The sequence below is a fragment of the Suncus etruscus genome, chromosome 14, assembly GCF_024139225.1.
Source record: "Suncus etruscus isolate mSunEtr1 chromosome 14, mSunEtr1.pri.cur, whole genome shotgun sequence".
NCBI classification, from domain to species: domain Eukaryota; kingdom Metazoa; phylum Chordata; class Mammalia; order Eulipotyphla; family Soricidae; genus Suncus; species Suncus etruscus.
The window spans coordinates 97,034,558-97,057,682 of record NC_064861.1 but is presented as its reverse complement, the minus strand read 5'-3'; the positions used below and the strand labels follow the sequence as shown (position 1 = coordinate 97,057,682).

Genomic DNA, 23,125 nt, shown 5'->3' with positions numbered 1-23,125 from the left:
AGATTCCTATCAAGACGAAAGGAAGACACAGCCATGATGTATGAAAAGCCAAAGCCCTCAGCTTCCTTTGTATCTCACTGGCCAGAATTAGGTTCCTGCCATCTGTGCAGCTTAGGAAGTCACAAAAGGAAAGAATTGACAAAGGAGATGAATAAGATTACTTCAGCTGTAGGCCAAAAATTACTCTCTGGCAGCAGAGAAATTTGGGAAAAGAAACATGTCAGGGCAGGGAAGTATTTTCTTCCAAGCCCAGATCCTTAGCCCTATTTTTTTTCCCTGAGCAGAACATCAGCTTTCCAGACCAGATGTGGTATCTCAGTTAGAGGAGGCAGAAAGGCTGTGTTCCACAGAAAGAGGAATTCAAGTCTCCTTTTCAGGTAAGAACCAGGCACAGGGGAGTCCTGGCAGGGAATAGTTACCTGCTTAGCAAATGTTGGTGTACAAAAGGTGAATCAGACTTTTTCATTCATTGTCTTTGGGCTTCATAGAAGGGTAAATATACTGTGTGGTTGAGGAACACAGTTGCTGGTTGCAGGGTATCTATACGGACAGCTACTGCTCCATTCATTGTCTTCAGTCCTTCCTGGATTCATTTCTTTTTTTTGTGTGTGTGGGGGTGGGTGGGCTACACTCATGGCACTCAGGGTTTACACTCCTGGCTTCACTTGAAAATCACTTCTGGGGGCCAGAGAGATAGCATGGAAGTCTTTTTTTTTTTTTTTTTTTTTGGTTTTTGGTTTTTGAGTCTTACCTGGCAGCACTCAGGGGTTACTCCTGGCTCTGCACTCACAAATCACTTCTGGCTCAGGGAACCATATGGGGGATACAAACAAATGTCTGTCCTGTGTTGGCCACGTGCAAGGAAAACACCCTACTGCTATGCTATCTCTTTGGCCCTAGAAAGTCCTTTTTGCAGAATTGGTATGTTCAGTGTTGGCACAAACAAGAATTTACTCGGGATTTTTGTTTGTTTCTGGGCCATACCTGGTGGTGACACTTGAGTTATTCCTGGCTCTGCACTCAGAAATTGCTCCTGGCTCGAGGGACCATATGGGACGCCGGGGATTGAACAGAGTTCCATCCTGGGTCAGCCACATGCAAGGCAAACACCATACCGCTGTGCTTTCGTTCTGACCCTGAATTTACTTAGGATTGAAGGTCCAGAGTGATAGTGTAGCAGGTAGGGCGTTTGCCTCCATTTGACTGACCTGTCATCCCATATGGTCTTCCTAGGCTGCCAAGAGTGATTCCTCATTGAGAAGCCAGGAATAATCTCTAAGAACCGTTGGGTGTAATCTCAAAATAAAATAAAAATAATTTATTTAGCTTTGAAGAAAAAAATTTTTAATTTCTGTTTTCATACATTGGGAAGCACTTGGGTAGTTCCCAGGAATTGCTCCTAAGCTGCTTAGGGCACCGTGTTGTCCATCATATAAAACATTCACTCCAGGGCCGGCGAGGTGGTGCTAGAGGTAAGGTGTCTGCCTTGTAAGCGCTAGCCAAGGATCAGGACCACGGTTCTATCCCCCGGTGTCCCATATGGTCCCCCCAAGCCAGGGGCAATTTCTGAGCGCTTAGCCAGGAATAACCCCTGAGCACCAAACGGGTGTGACCCTAAAAAAAAAAACAAACATTCACTCCATCCCATTGTGATGCCAGTCTGGTACTTTCCTCCCATCTTCATGACTCTTGCTTTGGCAGGTCTTCTCCCCACATGTAGTTGGGTTCAGTGGGCCAAAGGAAAGTTGCCTTCTCGAGGTTTTGCTATCATAGCTTGTAATGCATGTTTCTTTACTATCCAAAATTACAGAGGTAACTTTGAAACTTTCCTTCTAGAGAGATGGTAAATGAAGCAATGTGCACTGATTCACATTGAAAAATTTTTTGAGTATTCTCAGACCTACGAAATAATCTATTAATCATTGTTAGAAGTTGTCCTACGTCATACTAACAAATACGTAAAACAAAAAATAGCACTGGCTGTTGTAAGAGCAGGAGCACGGGCCCAGGTTGGGACTGAGGTGGTAGAGCTTGGACCGAGAGTCCTCCAACTACTGCCGCACGGGTCACGTGCATCCCACAGAGCACATTTATCTGAGCCAGCCTGGGTGTTTTTGCCACCACTGCCTGTTTGCTGAGCACCTGACTTGTCCTGGGCCCTCAGTGTGCACGTGTGGAACATGTGCAGTATTTTCCGACTCCCCTCCACTGTCTCCCACCCCTTCTCAGTCTTGGGCAGGGGTCCTCCAACTACTATGGCATGCGGGCCACTTCACAAGGGCTCTTTTTCTGTTTGTTTTTTTTTTTTGGTCACACCCGGCGGCACTCAGCTCAGGGGTTACTCCTGGCTCTGTGCTCAGAAATCATCCCTGGCAGGCTCGAGGGACCATATGGCATGCCGGCATTCGAACCATCGGCCGCCATCCATCCTGTGTTGTTTGCGTGCAAGGCAAACGCCTTACTGCTGTGCTATCACTACGGCCCCTGTTCACAGTTTTTTTTTTTTTTTTTTTTTTTTTGTGGTTTTTGGGTCACACCCGGCAGTGCTCAGGGGTTATTCCTGGCTCCATGCTCAGAAATTGCTCCTGGCAGGCACGGGGGACCATATGGGACGCTGGGATTTGAACCGATGACCTTCTGCATGAAAGGCAAACGCCTTACCTCCATGCTATCTCTCCGGCCCCCACAGGTTTGTTTTAAAGTAGAGTCCAGTCCTCCAGTAGTCTCAGTCTAGGGACAGTGAACTGGCTCCCTGTTTAAAAACTTTGAGGACCCTTGGCTTAGACCTTAAATTGTAGAGCTCCTAGGATTGCCATAAATGAAAAATCATTCCATATGTGGTTAACACAGCCTGTCGAAAATACCACTCCCATGCTCATCTACTTCTGTGACCTTTACTGTGTTACCACATTTTTTGTTGTAATAGTGAAAAACTCACACATTTTATTTCAGTGGGTGAAAACAACTGAAGTAATATCAATGTGGGTCCTTTATAAAAGCAAAGTGACTGAGTGAAACTTAAAAAAAAATTTTTTTTTTAATTTTTGGGTCATACCTACATTACATCCATATTATCTCTCTGGCCCCTTCAAAAGTTCATCATAAAAATTTTGGGGGGGGGCAGAGAGATAGCATGGAGGTAAGGCGCTTGCTTTTTTTACTTTGGTTTTTGGGTCACACCCGGCGGTGCTCAGGGGTTACTCCTGGCTGTCTGCTCAGAAATAGCTCCTGGCAGCACGGGGGACCATATGGGACACCACCGGGATTCGAACCAACCACCTTTGGTCCTGGATCGGCTGCTTGCAAGGCAAACGCCGCTGTGCTATCTCTCTGGGCCCGGTGTTTGCTTTTTATGCAGAAAGTCATTGGTTCGAATCCCAGTATCCCAAAAGGTCCCCCGAGCCTGCCAGGAACGATTTCTGAGCCTGGAGCCAGGAGTAACCCCTGAGCACTGCCGGGTGTGACCCAACCCTCCCTACCCCCCCAAAAAAGAAACTTGAAAAGAGGTTTATTTACTACATAAATTTTGTCTTGGGGTCACACCTGGCAGTGCTTGGCGGCTACTCCCATGCTCAAGTGTGAACCCCTACAGTACTCAGGACCATGGAATGCTGGGAGTTGAACCAGGAACTTCCACATACAAAACATGCACTTAACTCCTTTGAATTATCTTTTTTTTTTTTTTTTTTTTTTGGTTTTTGGTTTTTGGGCCACACCCAGTGGTGCTCGGGTTACTCCTGGCTCTGCACTCAGAAATCTCTTCTGGCAGGCTCTGGAGACCATATGGGATGCTGGGTTCGAACCACTGTTCGTCCTGGATCAGCTACTTGCAAGGCAAATGCCCTACCGTTGTGCTATCTCTTCGGCCCCTCCTTTGAACAATCTTATCTTTCAGTCCTACACATATTATTTCATTGTGTATCATGTCACCTTAAAAAAAGTATAAGAATGGGCTGGAGAGACAGAAAAACAAAACAAAAAAATTAATTAAAAGTTTTGATAGGGGCTGGAGATATAGCGTGGAGGTAGGGTGTTTACCTTGCATGCAGGAGGACAGTGGTTCGAATCTCGGCATCCCATATGGTCCCCCAAGCCTGCCAGGAGTGATTTCTGAGCTTAGAAACAGGAGTAACCCCTGAGCGCTGACGGGTGTGACCCAAAAAAAAAGGCAAACGCCGCTGTGCTATCTCTCCGGGCCCTCTTGAATACTTCTTACTAGTAAAGTATGACTCATATAGAACTTGGAATCTATGTAGAGGTTTGCAAAATCAGTTGAATATAGATGCTTCCAAATGGAATACTGCTCCCTTTCTATGCTTTCTGGGCATGTGCGAAACTGGAGTACATACTTTACTGTTTGTTGAAGCAACCATTTCCTGCAATAGTCTTTCTCCTATATTTATGCCTCTTAAATGAAGAGAAATAGGATAGGATGGAAGCAGTTTGCATGCATGCCTTTATTCCTCTATGATAGCAAAGATGACAGTGTAGTTAACTATTTGAAATAGGGGCTACAGGTGTGGTTTGGGTGAAAAATTGTTATGTAGATTTAATTATTATGGAAGTAATAGAGGAAAGGTATTGATTCAAAGATCATGATCATAGGAAAGCTTGCAAGACACTTTTTCCATTTTTGTCTTGGGGTCACACTTGGCTGTGCTCAAGGTTTACTCCTGGCTGCCCACTCGAGTGGGTTTGCGGGAGCATATGGGGTGCTAGAAATTGAAACTGGGTCACCCACTGTAAGGAAAATGCTCTCTACTCACTGTATTATTGCTCCAGCCCTTAAAAACACCTACAAATATGAATGGCAGTATCCAAATGTACTTGAAACAGATTTCTTTTTATATATGTATATTTTGTTGGTTTGGGGGCCACACCTAGTGGCACTCTGGTTACTCCTTGCTCTGTGCTTAGAAACCATTTCTAGCAGGGACCATATGAGATGCCAGGAATCGAATCTGGGTTTCTATTGGTCAGCCGCATACAAGGTAATTGCCCTACTGCTGTGCTATCGTTATTCTCCTGAAACAGAGAAATTATATAAGAATAACTTTCTCGGGCCCGGAGAGATAGCACAGCGGTGTTTGCCTTGCAAGCAGCCGATCCAGGACCAAAGGTGGTTGGTTCGAATCCCGGTGTCCCATATGGTCCCCCATGCCTGCAAGGAGCTATTTCTGAGCAGACAGCCAGGAATAACCCCTGAGCACCGCTGGGTGTGGCCCAAAAACCAAAAAAAAAAAAAAAAGAATAACTTTCTCTAATTTCTGCCTCTTATAACTTGAGAGTACTCATGAACTGTCATTAAATGTGGTTGACGGGCCGGGCGGTGGCGCTGGAGGTAAGGTGCCTGCCTTACCTGCGCTAGCCTAGGAGACGGACCGCGGTTCGATCCCCCGGTGTCCCATATGGTCCCCCAAGCCAGGAGCGACTTCTGAGCGCATAGCCAGGAGTAACCCCTGAGCGTCAACGGGTGTGGCCCAAAAACCAAAATAAATAAATAAATAAATAAATAAATAAATAAATGAATAAATAAATAAATGTGGTTGACAAAGGAGACTGGGATTATTTTGTTTTGCTTTGATTTTTCGGCCACAGCTGGTGATGCTCAGGGGCTACTCCTGGCTATGTGCTCAGAAAACAGTTCTGGCTTGGGGGACCATATGGGATGCTGGGGAATTGAACCTTGGTCCCTCCTAGGCTAGTGTGCGCAAGGAAGATGCCTTACCACTTGCGCTACTGCTCTGGCCCCAGAAATTAGTTTTATACTCCCCAAAAAAGGTGTTCATATGACAAGGTTTGCTTTCAGGTATCTTGGTCTCATTAAGAGAAGTCTCACAACAGAGAGCAACATCTGAAAATATCCTAAATGAGGGAAACACTTTCCAGGAAAAATTAAAATTTAAAAATTTCAAGAATTTGTAAACATGAAAATCAAATGGGGAGGGGGCCGAAGTGGTGGCACGGAGCAGTAAGGTGTCTCCCTTGCCAGCACTAGCCTAGGACGGACCTCGATTCAATTCCCCACCATCCCATATGATCCCCCATGCCAGGAATGATTTCTGAGTGCATAGCAAGGAGTAATCCCTGAGCATCACTGGGTGTGGCCCAAAACGAAACAAACAAAAAAAAATCAAATAGGAGGGATTTTCTGGGAATACTATAATAGAAAGTATTTATGACATTTCTCTCTGACTTGAGAGAATTCATGCTGGACTAGGAAATTTCAATTGTGATGAATTTGGAAAAGTTCTAGTACAAGAATACTATATCTGAGAACTCTGCAAACCAGAGAAAATGATGGCTATGGAAAAGATTTTATGAGCAATTTTTACTAAACATCACAGACACAAATCAGTAGAGTGCCTGGGAATACAGTCGGGCAAGAAGCTATTCAGTAGGAGTCCTCTGCCCTCAACATCAGAGAATTCATAGTGAGGACCAGAGTGATGGTCCCAGGGTAGGGCATTTGCTTTACATATGGTTGAAGCAGCCATCAACTGTGGTTCAGATCCTTGGCACCATGTGTAGCTTCCTGAGCACCAGTCTAGGAATAGCATCTGAGTACTATGGATCATAGCAAAAAAAAAAAAAAAGGGAACCCAGAAAATTCATTGGACAACAGGACTCGATGTTATCTGTGCAAGTGCCTGACCCATGTGTTGTCACTCTGGTCTTCCGTCATCATTCTTAGCTCCATAGAAAGCCTGCTGGAGCCCAATTGATTATTCACAGGGAAGGTGTTTACTTTGCATTCAAATGACCCTGGTTCAGGTGCTGGAGCTGTGGCGTAGTAGGGCTTTTGCCTTGCACATGGCTGACATAGGATGGACCCAGTTCAATCCCCCGCCATCCCATATGGTGCCCAAAGCCAGGAGCGATTTCTGAAGTGCATAGCCATGAGTAACCCCTGAGCATCACCGGGTGCAGCCCAAACACAGAACAAAAAATAGACCCAGGTTCAATTTCCGGCATCCCATGTAGTTCTCCCAGCCTAACAGATTCTTGAGTACAGAGCCAGGAGTATAACCGTGCATCGACATGGTTTCTGGGGCCCCCCAAAAAATAACAACTTTCTTTCCCTTCATCTACACACACATCTTTTATTTTTGTTTTGTTTGGTTTTGGTTTGGTTTTTGGTTCACACCCGGCAGCGCTCAGGGGTTCCTCCTGGCTCTGTGCTCAGAAATCACTCCTGGCAAGCTCTGGGGACCCTATGGGATGCCGGGATTCGAACCACCCTCCTACATGCAAACGCCTCTCCTCCATGCTATCTCTCCAGCCCCACAGAAATCTCTCTCTCTCTCTCTCTCTCTCTCTCTCTCTCTCTCTCTCTCTCTCTCTCTCTCTCTCTCTCTCTCTCTCTCTCTCTTTCTTTCTTTCTTTCTTTTTATTGGGGGGGACCACATCCCAAGTATTTTGGGTTTGGACAGGCTATGGGTGGGAGATAATCCTAGGGGTGCTGGGAATTGAACCCAGGTTGGCACGTGCAAGACAAGCGACCTCCTGTCTGTGCTATCACTCTGGCCCCTCTTCCTCTAACTTTAAAAAACTTCTCACTTTAGGGGGTTGTCTCTGGTTAGAAAGCCAGAGACATTGTTAGCCAGAATGTGCACTGGTGGAGTTGTTGGACATTGTAGGACTGACCCAGTCATGAGCAACTTTGTCACTATCTCATGATGGATTCTATTAAATTATTTATATCAAAAAAGAATGTACCAAGTTAATAGCAAATGAAAGTAATGCCTCTGCAAAAAAAGATTCCCATATTAAACAATTTTCAATGCATAAAGTTCATCCTTCAAAGTATATACTTGAAAGGTTGTACAATCACCATAAATTTTGGCACATATTCATTATCCCCAGTAAGAAGCCCATGAGACAGGAAGTAAGTTGATTGGCTGCTTTGCAGTAGACCCTGGTTTTACATCCCTGGGACCATCAGTGGTCCCCTGAGCACATCCAGGAATCCCTCAGCAAAGAAATAGGCTTGACCGTAGATTCATGTAAAATCACCCACACACTCTTTTATTTCCAACTCCAGGTGAATGGTCTGAAGACGGTAGCCTCAAAGAATAAATAAACCGAGCCATTCAGGAGAGTCATGGAGTCAGTGGCTTCTCCCCTCAAGGTCTCTAGATACCAAGCCAGACTGACCTGGGACGAGGGTTGAGTGAGGTCCAAGTGGGCTTTACATATCAAAGGAAGAGGGAATTGAGGGAATGCCTCTTTGGTTAATGGAAGGGTATGACTTCTAACAGATGAGCACCTGATATGTCTTAACCTCCTTCCCTCCAAATTACAAATGCTGTATCTTTGGGATGCACCCATCTCAGCTTTTCTTTCATACTAGTGAGTTTTGGATAAACAATACAGACAGAATCATCTAACATGCAGCCTTTTGCATCTGACTTCTTTGCTGTAACATAATACTATCTAGATTTGTATAATATAAATAAGTACTTTGTTTCTTGTTATTGCCAAGTAACTTTTTTGTTTTTGGTTTTTGGATTCACACCCGGCAATTCTTAGGGGTTACTCCTAAGGCTTGGGAGACCATATGGGATGCCGGGATTTGAACCACCGACCTTCTGCATGCAAGGCAAGCGCCTTACCTCCATGCTATCTCCAGCTCCAAGTAACATTTTTTAACCCTCCATACAAGTAACTTTCTTTCTTTCTTTCTTTCTTTCTTTCTTTCTTTCTTTCTTTCTTTCTTTCTTTCTTTCTTTCTTTCTTTCTTTCTTTCTTTCTTTCTTTCTTTCTTTCTTTCTTTCTTTCTTTCTTTTTTGGGCCACACCCCTTCGATGCTCAAGGGTTACTTGTGGCTAAGCGCTCAGAAATCACCCCTGGCTTGGGGGGACCATGGACCATATGGAACGCAGGGGGATCAAACCAGGTCCTTCCTTGGCTAGCGCTTGCAAGGCAGACACCTTACCTCTAGCGCCACCTCTCCGGCCCCACAAGTAACTTTCTTTTGAACTAATACACACACTTAGTTATGACATTAAATTTTCCTCTTTTAACTATGATAGTGCTTTGATGAGCATGACAGTATGGAGTTTTTTCTTTCTTCTTTTTTTCTTTTCTTTTGGGGGCCACACTCAGTGACACTCAGGTGCTATTCCTGGCTATGTGCTCAGAAATTGCTCCTGGTTTGGGGGACCTAATGGGATGCCAGGCGATCAAACTGTGGTTAGTCCTAGGTCAGCCACGTGAAAGGCAAACGCCCTACTACTCCGGCCCTTCTTACTTGGTCTTTGGTCACACTGGCAGTGCTCAGAACTTAACTACTGGTGCCTATGCTCAAGGATCATTCCTGGGCCGGAAAGATAGCACAGCAGTAGGGCGTTTGCCTTGCACGTGGCTGACCCAGGACAGACCTGAGTTCGATTCCCTGCATCCTATATGGTCTCCCAAGCCTGCCTGAAGCGATTTCTGCACAGAGCCAGGAATAACCCCTGAGCGCTGCCAGATGTGGCCCAAAAACCGAAAATAAAAAGTTCATTCCTGGTGGGACTTAAAAGATCATATGGGTGCTGGGGATTGAACCTAGGTTGGCCTGTGCAATTTAAGTGCCTTACCCCATTATACATATTCTACCACCCAAACACTGTAACATGTTGAGAAACTGCTTAACTGTATTTCCACCAGAGTGGATGAGGGTTCAAATTTTTCTACATCTCCAGCTATACTTATTGCTGTCCATGTTTCCTAATAACCAACCGAGTGAGTGTGCAGTGGCGTGATCTGGCTTTTTGTTTTGTATTTCCCCATGGCAAATGACCTGGAGCCCCTTCTCACATGGTTCTTACATATCAGTATTGTTCTACTTCCATTTCAGAAGCTCCTGAAGCTCCATTGGACTCTGAGTCTGATCTGCTTCAGGCTGAGAATCCTCTGATGAAAATCAAGCTCGTTGAAGTCCTCACGTTGAATGAGGAGGTGGCTCGTACCCGGAATGCTCAGATACAAGCCCTCTATGCCGAACAGGAGGATGTTAGCCCCAAACTCAGGGACCCTAGTCAGCAGCAGGGCCAGTGTTCAGTGGACGCCATGGCCGCTCGCCAGAGGTTCCGTAGGTTCTGCTTTGAAGAGGCTGCAGGACCACAGGATGCTCTGATCCAGCTGCAAGAGCTCTGCCACCAGTGGCTGCAGCCTGAGATCCACTCTAAAGAGCAGATTCTAGAACAACTGGTGCTGGAGCAGTTCCTGGCGGTGTTGCCTGAGAAGCTCCGCATGTGGGTGGAATCACAGCACCCTGAGAGCTGCCAAGCAGCTGTGGCCCTGGCGGAGGATGTGAACTGGGTTTCCGAGGATGAAGGTGAGTACAAGGTGAGGGCAAGGGCAGAGGTAGGGGAAGCACAGCGGGGACTCGCTTCCTCCTCCACACACATGTAACACAGCATTTCCCAAGGAACTGTTCCTGTTGTCCTTATTCCCCCAACATTGGAACTCAAGATGGGGGCCAGGAGTTGAAGCTGGCCTGTGCCCTACTCACAGTACTTTCTTCCCAGCCCTGACTCTAAGCTTTATGATGCACTGGGTTCAGCAAGTTGTGGATGGCGACTAGGGCAAGACTAGATGCAGATGGGTACCCTATAGCCGCCATTGTGCCTGCGATACGGTGAGAGCATCTGTCTGGGGAAGATTTGCCAGTGCAGCTCCGTGAGACTTATTTCTGGCATAAAGCCTGAACTTGGTCACTTCATTCACTTTCAGCACTGCCCAGTGTCTGGAGAATTCCTTGATAGAAGTTTCCTGAGTAAAGGGGGGGATGCCTCACTCCCCTGCAGTCTCCATGGGAGTCCTGCTTAGAATTTCTGTCATGAAGATTCCGACCATGGCCTCTCTTGAGTGACTTTGGGTCCATGTTGACCTGAACCAGTCATGAGTGAAAAGGTAGCACTGGTCTGTTGGGCCAGGCTGGGTCCCTGCTCTTTGTGATGCCCGAGGCAGTGTCATCACAGTAGAGCCCATAAAGCTTGCCCAATACAGAAAATTTGGGCTGCATGGTGGGGCCATGAAGCCAGACAGGGCTGTTACTTCCTAAAGTGGAGGGAACTTTGTCAGATTGACATTAAGATGGGTATGGATAGGGTGAAAAGAGGGATTTAGCTCGGGGACCGAGGTGTCTAAGTCGTTATGGGTGAGGAGCCAAGGAAGAAAGGATGGATGTCAACAATAGGGCTTTGCCTTGAGAGATGTGAGGCCTCTAATGAGATAGAACTGTCCTTGAAGGTGGAAGACACAGGCTGCCATCTCCTTGGAGTGCTAGCCCATATCTAGCTAATTTCTCCTTCCAGCTTTGTCCACCCATGGATCCAGCAACTCTCTGGATATGACCACTCTGCTAGCGAAGGAGGAAAACATGGCTGCCAGTCTAGAGAAAGCACTGCCTGAGGTAAGTGAGGAGTACTGACCACCTGCAAGAACAACATCCCTATGAGTCAGGCCCATTTCCAGCTACTTGTGGAGACCAAGAAAAGGTTCAGACAGTATCTGTGCAGAAAGGAGAGACAAAGTGTTTACACACAGAAGAAATGTGTGAGGTCACATCTGCATTCTGGGTCTGAGTCCAAGTAAATATTAGCTGAGTAGTGGGGAAATCCAACTGGGCCTGTCAGGCCTCGTTGTTAAAACGAGAAGTTTCACCAAGGCTCGTGTCTATGTGGAGTCAGTCGGTGTTATTGGTACTGCAGGTGACTCAGGTGTGTGAACGAAATAATGGGCGTGTGTCATGAATCACCTGGTTTCCCATAAGGCTGTGGTGAGCAAAGTCTCAGCGTCTAAATGGCTGCACTCTTCCATTCAGCCTTTGGTAGGCTTTTCTCTCTCTCGGTCATAACCTAGATCTGGGCAAATAGCAATGAGAGTCAGAACTCAGAAGAAAGTGGGGTTACCTTCCTGGAAAGATTCAGTCAGTCGGGGCCGGGCGGTGGTGCTAGAGGTAAGGTGCCTGCCTTGCCTGCGCTAGCCTTGGACGGACCGCGGTTCGATCCCCCGGTGTCCCATATGGGGTCCCATATGACCCCTGAGCGTCACCGGGTGTGGCCCAAAAACCAAAAAAAAAAAAAAAAAAGATTCAGTCAGTTACAGCTGAGCCTGGATAATCCTGCAGTTGGCCCTTGGCCGCAGGTACAGGGAGTTGTTCCCCACAGTGGAAGGGCTGTTCCCAGGATAAGGTGGAACACTGAAGAGCAGGGCCTAGAAGGTCTGGGAGCACTCTTGCAGAAGGGATCTGTGATTTGCTTGTGAGTTTTCTGGTTTTGTTTTGTTTTAGAGGCAGGGGCCATAAAGGGTGAAAGAAATCAAAACCAGTCAGCTAAGTTCCAAGCAAGCACCGGTGTACCCACTGTTCTCTCTTTCTTTCTTTTTTTTTTTTTTTTTTTTGGTTTTTGGGCCACACCCGGTAACACTCAGGGGTTACTCCTGGCTATGTGCTCAGAAGTTGCTCCTGGCTTGGGGGACCATATGGGACACCGGAGGATCGAACCGAGGTCTGTCCAAGGCTAGCACAGGCAAGGCAGGCACCTTACCTTTAGCGCCACCGCCTGGCCCCTGTTCTCTCTTTCCAGCCCTGCTCATGTTACTTCATTTTTGGGGGGTTTTGGCCAAACATAATGGTACTCAGGTTACTCCTGGTAGGCTCTGGGAACATATGGGTGTCTGGGATCGAACCTAGGTCAGCCATGTACAAAGCAAACACTCTACATGCCCTTTTATTTCTCTGACCTATGTATTATTTTTTCCTCCTATAAAGTAGTAACTCTGCTTACAGCCTGCGCCCCAGACTCTTGATTTCATGAGAAAGGGAGCAAGTGTGTCCCTATCACAGCCAGATTTGTCAGAATTTCCCAACCTTCCTCTGTCCCTATCGTGAAATCCTAAACCTCTTGAGCAAACACCAAGTGTGACATTATAGGATCCTGTTACCTTCCTTGACGTGGCCGTGGACTTCAGCAGGGAGGAATGGGGGCTGTTGGACCTTACCCAGAGAACTGAGTACCACGATGTGATGCTGGAGACCTTTGGGCACCTAGTTTCTGTAGGTGAGTTGCACTCTGGGCCCCTAGTTTCTCTGAGGTCATTGTGAAGACTGGACATGACCTCAGAGGACCTGGGCCTTGAGGCACTATGTGAACATTCTGTGAACAGGGGCATCTAAAGTACAGTGCAGGGCAGACTAACTGTCCACTCTGGTAGTGCCTTGAGGGACAACTCCACCTGCCATTTTCACTGCTTTCACTGCTTCCTTCTTTTTTTGTTTTTTGTTTTTTGGTGTATGGTCACACCCAGTGATGCTCAGGAGTTACTCCTGGCTATGCGCTCAGAAATCACTCCTGGCACGTGGACCATATAGGACTCTGGGGGATTGAATCATGGTCTGTCCTAGGCCATCCACGTGCAAGGCAAACGCCCTACCGCTGAGCCTCCGCTCGGGCCCCTCACTGCTTCCTTCTTACTGCTTTACTGCCTTGTCAGCTCATTGCCTCAGATGGCTTGAGTTTTGCTGTTCTATACTTCTCAGTGACATGCTCGGGCCCCTCACTGCTTCCTTCTTACTGCTTTACTGCCTTGTCAGCTCATTGCCTCAGATGGCTTGAGTTTTGCTGTTCTATACTTCTCAGTGACATGCGGTGTGGAGAATGGAACCTGGGGCTCCCAAGCACCAAGCATGCTCTGCAGCTATTTCCCTGAACCCTCAACTTTGAAATTTTTAGTGAGGTCAGACTGTCAATGCAGTTCAACAGTTTTATCTTTGGAGATACACACCTTTTTTTTCTCTTTCAGGATGGGAGACTACACAGGAAAATAAACAATTAGTTCCAGAATCTGGCAATCCTGAACAGGAGTCTGGCAGTCCTGAACAGGAGTCTGGCAGCCCTGAACAGGAGTCTGGCAATCCTAAGCAGAAACCAGTCCCTGATTTGGAAATGGAAGCAGTCTCAAGAGAGAAGGTCAGGCCCTCCACCTCCAGAGACTGCCAAAAAGGTGGGACTCCCAAAGTCACCTTAATTGCACTTAGAAAGGCAAAGCCTACTCAGGAAAAGACCCTTCCTCAGAAGCACTGTCAGAGCCTCAGGTCACAGGCCAAAACTGCTTCTGATAAAAGCCATGTTTCGCTCCCACAAAATCCTCCTAAGAAACACTTGCGCAAGCGCATTTCACCGGTTAGCAATGTGACACAGACTTCGGTCGTCAAAATTCAGCCAAAGAGCTACAGAGGAGAGAAGACCAGCGAAAGCAGCAGCAAAGTCTGGAGCGCTCACCAGATCACCTTCACCAGGGTTCGTAAAGGAAGCCAAGGGTGCCGATGCAGTGCCTGTGGAAAAGTATTCCGGAACCCGCGATACTTTTCCGTACATAAGAAAATCCACACCGGAGAGAAGCCTTATGTGTGTCAGAATTGTGGGAAAGGCTTTGTCCAGAGCTCCTCACTCACACAGCATATCAGAACTCACACTGGAGAGAGGCCGTTCAAATGTCAGGAGTGTGGCAGGTCTTTCAACGATCGCTCAGCTATCTCTCAGCACTTGAGGACCCACACCGGGGCCAAGCCTTACGTGTGCCAGTACTGTGGGAAAGCCTTCCGCCAGAGCTCCCATCTCATCAGGCACATGCGCACGCACACAGGAGAGCGCCCGTACAAGTGTACCAGGTGCGGAAGGGCCTTCACTCAGAGCACACACCTCACCGAGCACCAGAAAACGCATAGCAGGGCCAAGTTCAAGAAGAAAGCAACTGCCTGATAGTCCTCAGACCACAAGAGAGGGCATCTCTTCAACCTGGTTCTTCATGACCAGGCCTGGCTTAGGGAACCTACTTGAGTAAAAGTTGTTCACTTAGTGCTTATTATGCTGTAGATTTTAAAAGACTGGTCCCACAAACCAAAGTCTGCACTGACACTCTATTCGAGGTAAAATACTTATGCCTATGACAGAGACTAAAAGAGAACATGAAATAAATTATGTATTTCTGTGATAGAACCTGTTTGTTTTTTGTTTTTGTTTTGTTTCGCCAAATACCTTTTCCTTAAATGTATTGGTCCGCTCGCCATAAACTAATCCGAGGAGAACGGGTCCGAAGCAAAGTCGCTGCAGGAAAATAATAGAGACCTTCAGATGATTGACAGAAAGCATGGTGACAGGATCATTTCAGCTTCATCTTGCCACATCTAAGTCAGGGGTCTCAAACTCGGGCCCTCGGGCTGATTGTGGCCCTCCGTACAACATTTTGTGGCCCTGCCCTAGAGGAATCTTGTTTTGTTTTGTTTTAGCAGTTTGGGTCACACCCCCCAATGTTCAAGGCTTACTACTGACTTTGCACTCAAGGATCACCCTGACTTTGCCTCCTGCAGCCCCCTGGTAAATTGAGTTTGAGATCCCTGATCTAAGTAGATACTCCTCACTTTTGGCTGGAAGTGGAGGAGGGAAGTTTGGGCCGGATGTGAGCCTGAGGCAACGCCAGAAACCACCTGTACCACCTGTACCGAACCCCCCTCCCGGGTGGCAAGTTACTGAGAAGGAAAGCAGAGGCGGCTGGAAAGGTTGCTCCCAGGAAGCCCAGGATGTTCTCACTACTTCAAGATTCTGAGTCGAATCAAATGTCAGGTCTCTTACTATGTGAAGTAATATTCACAGGTTCTAGAGTCAGTATCTTGGAGGACACAGCCAACCACAATTATGAGAAATATTTTTGAGACCCTGTCAGAGGCAAGTAAAGGGCTTGCTAAGACCCGTGAGACTATAAGTGATGTCAAGGATCAATACTAGGTTGACTACATGCAACACTGTAGTACTATGACTGTTAAATCCTGCCTGCCAGGCCTAGACCCAGACTAGAGTTCGGGTCGGAGATACCCTGAGCCTGAGGAAGAGTCTCCGGGATCAGGGATATCCAAGGGTCCGAGGAAAAGCCCACCACCGAATTGAGAAACAACAAACGTTGGAGGATGCAATCACACGCAGTTTTATTGGATCACAGAGAGCTCTGGGTCCACCTGACGCAGCAGGGGTTTCAGTCTGCAGTGAGAACCCAAGCATCTTAACATACAGGTTTTTAAGGAGTTTCACATGGTAATTAGCAAACGGATCAAAGCATTCCATAGGTTGTACAGATTTGTATGCGTTTGAATTTAACTAATGACAATCTCGGGAAATGGCTCGAATCCTGCCCCCTAAGACCACAGGAGTCCCACCTTGGGCCTGATGTCCCTCCAGGTGGTCCCTAGGTGTGTTGCTGATTTGGCTCAGGGATGTCTCCTGCTGAGGGGTGGTGGTGCCCCGTAGCAGGGTGTTATCAGAGTTATCACCCTGAACTTACTTAGAGTCATACCTAATATCCTTACTGAGTCTTGTTTTGTAGGAGCCTCTTTATTCTCTTTTGAGAGCTAGGTTTTCTTGCACACGTCAAACGTGCATGAGCATTTCTTACCCTCCTGAGGCCAGGCTGCCTCCGGCCAAGGGGATCCATTCTGCAGTGTGGGTCAGCTCCTGCCTGTCAGGAGTGTGAAAAAAAACTTATTTAAGAAAAACAAGTAAGGATTCTAAGCTATGAAAAATATTAAATTCAAAAGTCGAAGAGCTCACACTGTTAAAAATTCAAAGTCACACAAAATACAAAAACCACAGTTTCAAACTCAACATGACTCACCTAGTGTTTTATTTTTGGGGGGGCCACACCCAGTGACGTTCAGTGGTTACTCCTGGCTATGGGCTTAGAAATTTCTTCTAGCTTTGGAGGACCATATGGGACGCCGGAGATCGAACCCAGGTCCGTCCTAGGTCAGCCGTGCTATCGCTCCAAGCCCCAGTTTTTGTTTTATGTTGGAAATTTTTTTTATAGAAGCCACTGGAAACTAACAAGTCTTAACTCTGCCTCAATCCAGGTTACCGATCTAGACTCTTAGTCTACTGATGTAGCAAACTGGGGTCCCAGGGGCCACTCCTGGCAGTATTTGAAAGGTAGGTAGGCCCAAGGGTTCACTGCCAGGGCCTAATTAAGTGGTGCTGCCAGGGCCAGTTGCTTGGGATCACTGGGGCCAATAGGGCTTCCAGGGCTAACAGTACAGGAAGTAAAGCATTTGCGCTTCAATGTAGTCAACACTACTTCTAGTCCCTGGCTCCAGTATTTCAATAAGAGCTCTAATTTTGTTGCAAATAAAAATGACTCAATGGGGCCAGAGCGATAGCACAGCAGTTTGGGCCTTTTTTTTTCTTTTGCCTTGCACTTGGCTCATCGTGCTTCGACCTCCGGCATCCTATATTGTCCCCGAGTCTGCCAGGAGTGAGTGTGGCCTGAGCACAAACAAACTCACTGGAGGAAATATCCTGTGAATGTCACTGGTGTGGAAAATCTTCATTTGAAGCACTCAACTTACTAGGCATATTCTAATTTACCAGACATCTCTCCACACTGGAAATAAGCCAAATAAATGAAATCAGTGTGCTAGAGCTTTTACTGTGGATTCCATCATACTGAACTGAGAACTCACACTGGGAAGAACTCTTTTGAATGTAGTCATAGTGGGGAACTTTCAGCCAGTTTCCCCTCATTTTGCATCAGCCAGTACACTTTGGAACAAAGCCTTATCGGTGCAACATGTTTCAAAGGCTTCAAAGGTTGGACCTTATTGAGAACCTATCGGAGAACACACAGTGGAGAAAAGCCCTGTGAATGTGATTATTGTGAGGAAGCTACAATGACTCATTCTGCACACAGCATAAGAAGACACATTGAGAAACCTAGGAACATAGTCACTATAACAAGGACTAAAAAGGCCTTTAGCCAATGGTGTTAACTTACAGTTTCCAAACTACAATTTGGAATTTGCAAACTATTGTTTTCACTTGTCCTTCAGGTGGAAAGCTGAATATGATCAATGATTTAAAAAAAATCAGTTGGTGCTTTTGTGGGGTTTTTTTGGGGGTGGGGAGAATCATGCTTGGCAGTGCTCATAATCTACTCTTGTTCTGTGACCAGTAATCATTCCTACTGATTATCCAGAGACCATGTAGTGCTAAAGATTGAACCCTGGCCTATCACATGCAAAAGCAAGTGCTCTAATCCACTAGGCTCTCTCTTTGGACCTTAGTCACAACTTTTAAAAAATAATTTTGGGGGGGCCGGGCGGTGGCGCTGAAGGTAAGGTGCCTGCCTTGCCTGCGCTAGCCTAGGACGGACCGCGGTTCGATCCCCCGGCACCCCATATGGTCCCCCAAGAAGCCAGGAGCAACTTCTGAGCGCATAGCCAGGAGTAACCCCTGAGCATCACAGGGTGTGGCCCAAAAACCAAAAAAAAATAATAATAATTTTTGGGGGGGGCGGGCAGTGGCGCTAGAGGTAAGGTGCCTGCCTTGCCTGCGCTAGCCTTGGACGGACTGTGGTTCGATCCCCCGGCATCCCATATGGTCCCCCAAGCCAGGAGCAACTTCTGAGCGCATAGCCAGGAGTAACCCCTGAGTGTTACCGAGTGTGGCCCAAAAACCAAAAAAAAAAAAAAAAAAGATATCATATCATGCCTGGCAGTGTGCAGGGGGACCATGTAATAATGGGGTCAAACATGCACGGCTTTCATCAAACATGCATTTACACATTTTGTTGTCTCTGGCATCTAAAATAGTAAGCGAAGAACAAAGTGCTAAGAGCAGCAAAAAAACTGGAACCTGGCAGACAAGACAATGGTCCTCATTGATGTGAACAACCACTGAGATGGTCCTGGTACTGCTCTAGCTCTACCTTCCTGGAGGAAACAATCCTGAGATAAGTCCACAAGAAAGGGATTTGTTCCCATATACGGAGGCCAGATGATGTGCAAGAGTTTAGCCTGGTTAGAGTTGGCTAGTTAGGCACCAGCTCCAAGAATGTAGTTCTCATTCTATGACTCCAGGCCAAAGCAAAAAAAAAATTTTTGGCACACCCAGTGGCTCTCCGGTTCCTTCTGACTGCACTCCTGGCAGGCTCCAGGGACCATATGGGATGCTGGGGATTGAAACTGGGTCTGTCCGGTCATCCACACGCAAGGCAAATGCCTTACTACTGTGCTATCACTCCATTCCCCCAAAGCAATAAATACCTTACGTGAAGAACAGTTGGAACTCTTGGTCCACACATTTGTTAGTACCTTGGCTCTGCGATGTTTCTGCTTTAACCCTGTCCACTGGGGCTGGTCCCCAGCAGTACTGTTGTACTCTAAATTTTGTTGCGTAATTAGCTTTACTCATCAGAACCTGTTTTACAGGAATATGTAAAATATTTAGCAAGTGTAATGAAACTACAGCCAACATTAATCTAAACACAAAACATTACACTGGAGGATGACTCAGAGATTATAAGTGCTTTCTTGCAAGCATCAGTCCACATATTCTATATTTATTGCCACCCACCCACCGGCAGCTCTGCTGTCTGGGGTCCCCAGCATCTAAATCAGCGATGCGCCATCATTGCAGGTTCAGATGTGTAAACAGTACAGCAGGATTGCAAGACCTAGTGAAGAGTCGGGCTGAGAAAGCAGGGTGGATGTCTGATGTCCAGCAAACATCACAAACAAATGTTCAGGCATCAGGACCAAGTGTTTATGTACCAGGTTCGAGTCCTCACATACCATGACCAAGTATATACACCTGGAACAAGTGTTCACAAGCTGGGACCAAATATTCACGTCTAGAACCAACTTAGGGCTACTCTCCCCGTACTGTCATGTCAACAAAGATTGAGAAAGGTAAAGTCACAGCCACATAAAAATGTGTACTGGTCAGATCACTGGTCAGAGTGATCATGCAGCGAGTAGGGCACTTGCAGCCAACGCAGGTTCAATTTCCAACCAGGTTCAATTCCCAGCAGCCCAGATGGTACCCTGACCCTGCCAGGAAGGATTCCTCAGGGCAGAACCAGGAGCAAGCTTTGAGCACTACCAGGTGTGGGCCCCAAAACTGAAAAAATGTGTACTGAGATGGTAAGGTCATCAGAATAGGACCAAAGTGACAGTAGAGCAGCTAGAACTATAGAGCTATATACAGCTGTATGGCCTTGTACACAGCCAACCTAGGTTTGATCCCTGGCACCCTATAGGATCCTCTAAACACCACAGGGAATGATCCCTGAGCCCAACCAGTCCTGAGCATCAAGTGTGATCCAAAAATCAAACAGAAGATAAAAAAGAATGGATCTGAGTGATAGCATAGTGGGTAAGGCATTTACCTTGCAAGCAGCCGACCCGGGACCAACCCAAGTTGGCATTCCATATGGTCTCCTGAACCTGCCAGGAGTAATTTCTGAGCACAGAGCCAGGAGTAGCCTATAAATGCCTCCGGGTATGCCCCCCCAAAAAAGAAAGAAGACAGACTGTGTTGTCACTCAATGGTATAGCTTGTGCCTCACAAATTTACATATGTGAGACCTTAAGTTCAAGTGCCAGTACCAGAGTTCCCGAGCACTGACTTGGGAGTATTCTAGAGCACTGCTAGGAATGAATCAAGAATAACAAAAGTAATCAAGCCAGCAATGAAAGCTTGGCCAGAGAAAGAACTGAAAAGCCTACATGTATGCTATGTATGTGGAAAGCCTGTCCTCGATTCTGAGGTCTGGTTTCCTGAGCACCACCAAGATCTGGGAGTAGATATTGGGCACCTCTTGGTGTGTACCCAAAACCAAGATAAAATAAGGGACCAAAGGGATAATACAGAAGTTGTTTACTTGCATGCAACTCCCATAATTTGATGTCTGGCAACACATAGTCATCGCCAGCACCATTTGAATCAACTGGATTACAGAGCCAGAAACAGCCCTCAACACCACACATATGGCCCCAAGTACAAACAAAATGACTTGGAGCTGAAGAGATGGTAATAGGCCCCTGGGGGCTCTCCTCAGACCTTTCCACTCCTGGAGGCTGCTGCTATGGAGAAAATATAGGTTCTCTTGGGCCTTTATTCCACAGAGATGGAGGGATTGCCGGGGGATTTTTTTCAGGCTTCCAGCAGAGCCAGATTTGTTCTGGGGGTTGGAGATATGGCACGGGGTTAAGGCTCTTGCCGCACACAAGGCCAACCCAGGTTCAACCCCTGGCAGTACGTGGGGTTTCCAGACCTCCATCCAGCGGGAGTGATTTCTGAACACATCCCTAAAGTTGTTCTGGAAGCTCCTCGTTCATGTTCCCACAACCACTGCCACCTGCTCAGGTGAGTGGGGGTGCCTGAGAACTTCTCAGGACCCTCGGGCTGGACTCAGGGCAGGAGACCAGCCGCCACTGTCACTCACCCCTGTGCAGGTGGTAGCTTGTCCCCCTCATCACGCGGCATCAGAGGAGGATCTCTATTCCATATCTGGCTTTGGGACCACACTCAGTGGTGCTCAGGGGTTACTCCTGGCTCTGAACTCAGAAAACACTCCTGGCAGGCTCAGGGGACCAAATGGGATGCTGGGAATCGAACCTGGGTTGGCTGCGTGCAAGGCCTTCTTTCAAATAAACTTTTATTTACTTACTTTTGTTTTGGAGGGGGCATACTCGGCGGCGCTCAGGGGTTCCTCCTGGCTCTGTACTCAGAAATTGTTCCTGACAAGCTCAGGGGATCCTCTGGGATCAACTGGGTCAGTTCCTGGTTGGCCATGTGCAAGGCAAATACTCTACCACTGAGCTGCCACTCTGGCCCATTTACTTATTTTTAAGTGGGAAGTGTCAGGGAGACACCAGGTGCTCAGGGATATACCTGGCTCTACACTCAGATCACTCCTGGTGGGGCTCTAGAAACCTTATGTGGTGGGGTGATTGGGACTCTTAACTCAGGTGAACAGCTACAAAGAATTCTCCCTACCCCGTCTCTAGCCCCTTTAGGCAGCTTCAGACAGGTCTATAGGTCCCATCACAAAGCGAACTGTGCCAAACAGGAAAACTGAACACCAACACTCCCTTCCGAAGTTGTTTTTTGTTTGTTTTTGGGGTCACACCCAGCGGCGCTCAGGGGTTCCTCCTGGCTCTACGCTCAGAAATCGCCCCTGGCAGGCACAGGGGACCCTATGGGACGCAAACACCTCACCTCCATGCTATCTCTCCGGCCCCCCTTCTGAAATTTTAAACCAATTTTTGCAATAGCTAGTTAATTTTAATCCCCAAATTTTTTTTGGGGGGGCGAGTTTTTTGTTTTGGTGCCCCCCTGACGATGCTCAGGGGTCACTCCCAGAGCTGTGCTCAGGTGTCACTGCGGCAGTCGGTGCCTGGGGGACCCTATGGGACGCGTAGGCTGGATGCCTGGGAGGTGGCATGCAGGGCAACGCCCTCCGCGCTGTGCTGTCGCGCAGGCCCTCATCTCACACATTTCTGGGGGAAAATAAGGGGGAAACGGGGTTCGCTTCTGGGTCTGTCCCCAGTTACGTGCTCGGGGGAATGCGGCCAGGCTGGCCCCGTGCTGTCCCCACCCGAGGCGACGGGCCGGCTTGGCAGTGGCTGCTCCGGCAGCAAAGACGCGGGCGGGGTGGGGCGGGGACCCCGGAGCTGCTCGGCCGGTTCAGTCCGCAAAGAGCAGGCCGCCCAGGGGAGACCGCGGAGGCTGCCGGAGCCGATGCCGCTGGCCATCGTCGCGCAGGAGAGGCCGCGAGCGCCGGCGAGACGTCCAGGAGGCCTCCGCCCGCCCCGCCCCGCCATCGCGTCCCACGGCCCCCGCAGCGCGCCCGGAGCAACCTCCGGAAAGACTGCGAGCGAGCGAGGCCGAGTCGAGCTTACCATTGGTTGAGCCGGCGGAGGACACGCCCACCAACAGAAGCGAACGGCTCCCATTGGTCAAACCGGGGCGAGGAAGGCTCCCATTGGTCGGGCTCTACAGGGAGCGCCGCGATGTTCCTTGGGAGTTGTAGTTTCCAGCGATGCCGGTGCGGCCGCCATTGTCCGCGGGCGACTGTTCAGACGGTCCCCGCGGGGGGCCGACTCCGAGTCCCGAGTCTCCCGGCTCACCTGTCCCTGGCCTGCCGGTCCAGGAAAGATTCCGACGAGGAGCGAGCCGCCCAGAGGGAAGCGCGGCGAGAGGCCCCGCCCCCAGTTCCAGCCGCGCGCCCCGATTGGTCATCATGCGGGCGAGGGCCGCCTCCCATTGGCTAGAGGCCGCGCCCCCAGGCGGGCCGCGCGCTCCGA

At 48.1% G+C, this 23,125-nt stretch overlaps 2 protein-coding genes across 2 annotated transcripts in view; one reads left to right on the top strand and one right to left on the bottom strand.

Annotated features, from left to right (window-relative positions):
• Positions 1 to 22,793, bottom strand: part of ZNF329 (zinc finger protein 329) — a 71,469-nt gene extending 48,676 nt beyond the window's left edge. Inside the window, exon 1 of the mRNA XM_049787038.1 lies at positions 22,721 to 22,793. The gene's annotated coding sequence lies outside the window, so the exon portion shown is untranslated. The remainder of the gene's footprint in view (positions 1 to 22,720) is intronic.
• On the top strand, positions 283 to 14,759 carry ZNF274 (zinc finger protein 274). The gene is made up of 5 exons (XM_049787052.1): positions 283 to 377; positions 9,845 to 10,324; positions 11,307 to 11,404; positions 12,926 to 13,052; positions 13,795 to 14,759. The coding sequence occupies exons 2-5, from the start codon at positions 9,904 to 9,906 to the stop codon at positions 14,751 to 14,753; spliced, it is 1,605 nt and encodes a 534-aa protein (XP_049643009.1). The 5' UTR covers positions 283 to 377; positions 9,845 to 9,903; the 3' UTR covers positions 14,754 to 14,759.
• Positions 22,794 to 23,125: the final 332 nt, after the last annotated feature.

Coding starts and splice junctions, on each gene's coding strand:
- ZNF274 (XM_049787052.1), top strand. CDS start 9,904: ATGAAAATCAAGCTCGTTGAAGTCCTCACGTTGAATGAGGAGGTGGCT. Junction 10,325..11,306: donor CTGGGTTTCCGAGGATGAAG/GTGAGTACAAGG, acceptor TTCTCCTTCCAG/CTTTGTCCACCCATGGATCC. Junction 11,405..12,925: donor TAGAGAAAGCACTGCCTGAG/GTAAGTGAGGAG, acceptor GTGACATTATAG/GATCCTGTTACCTTCCTTGA.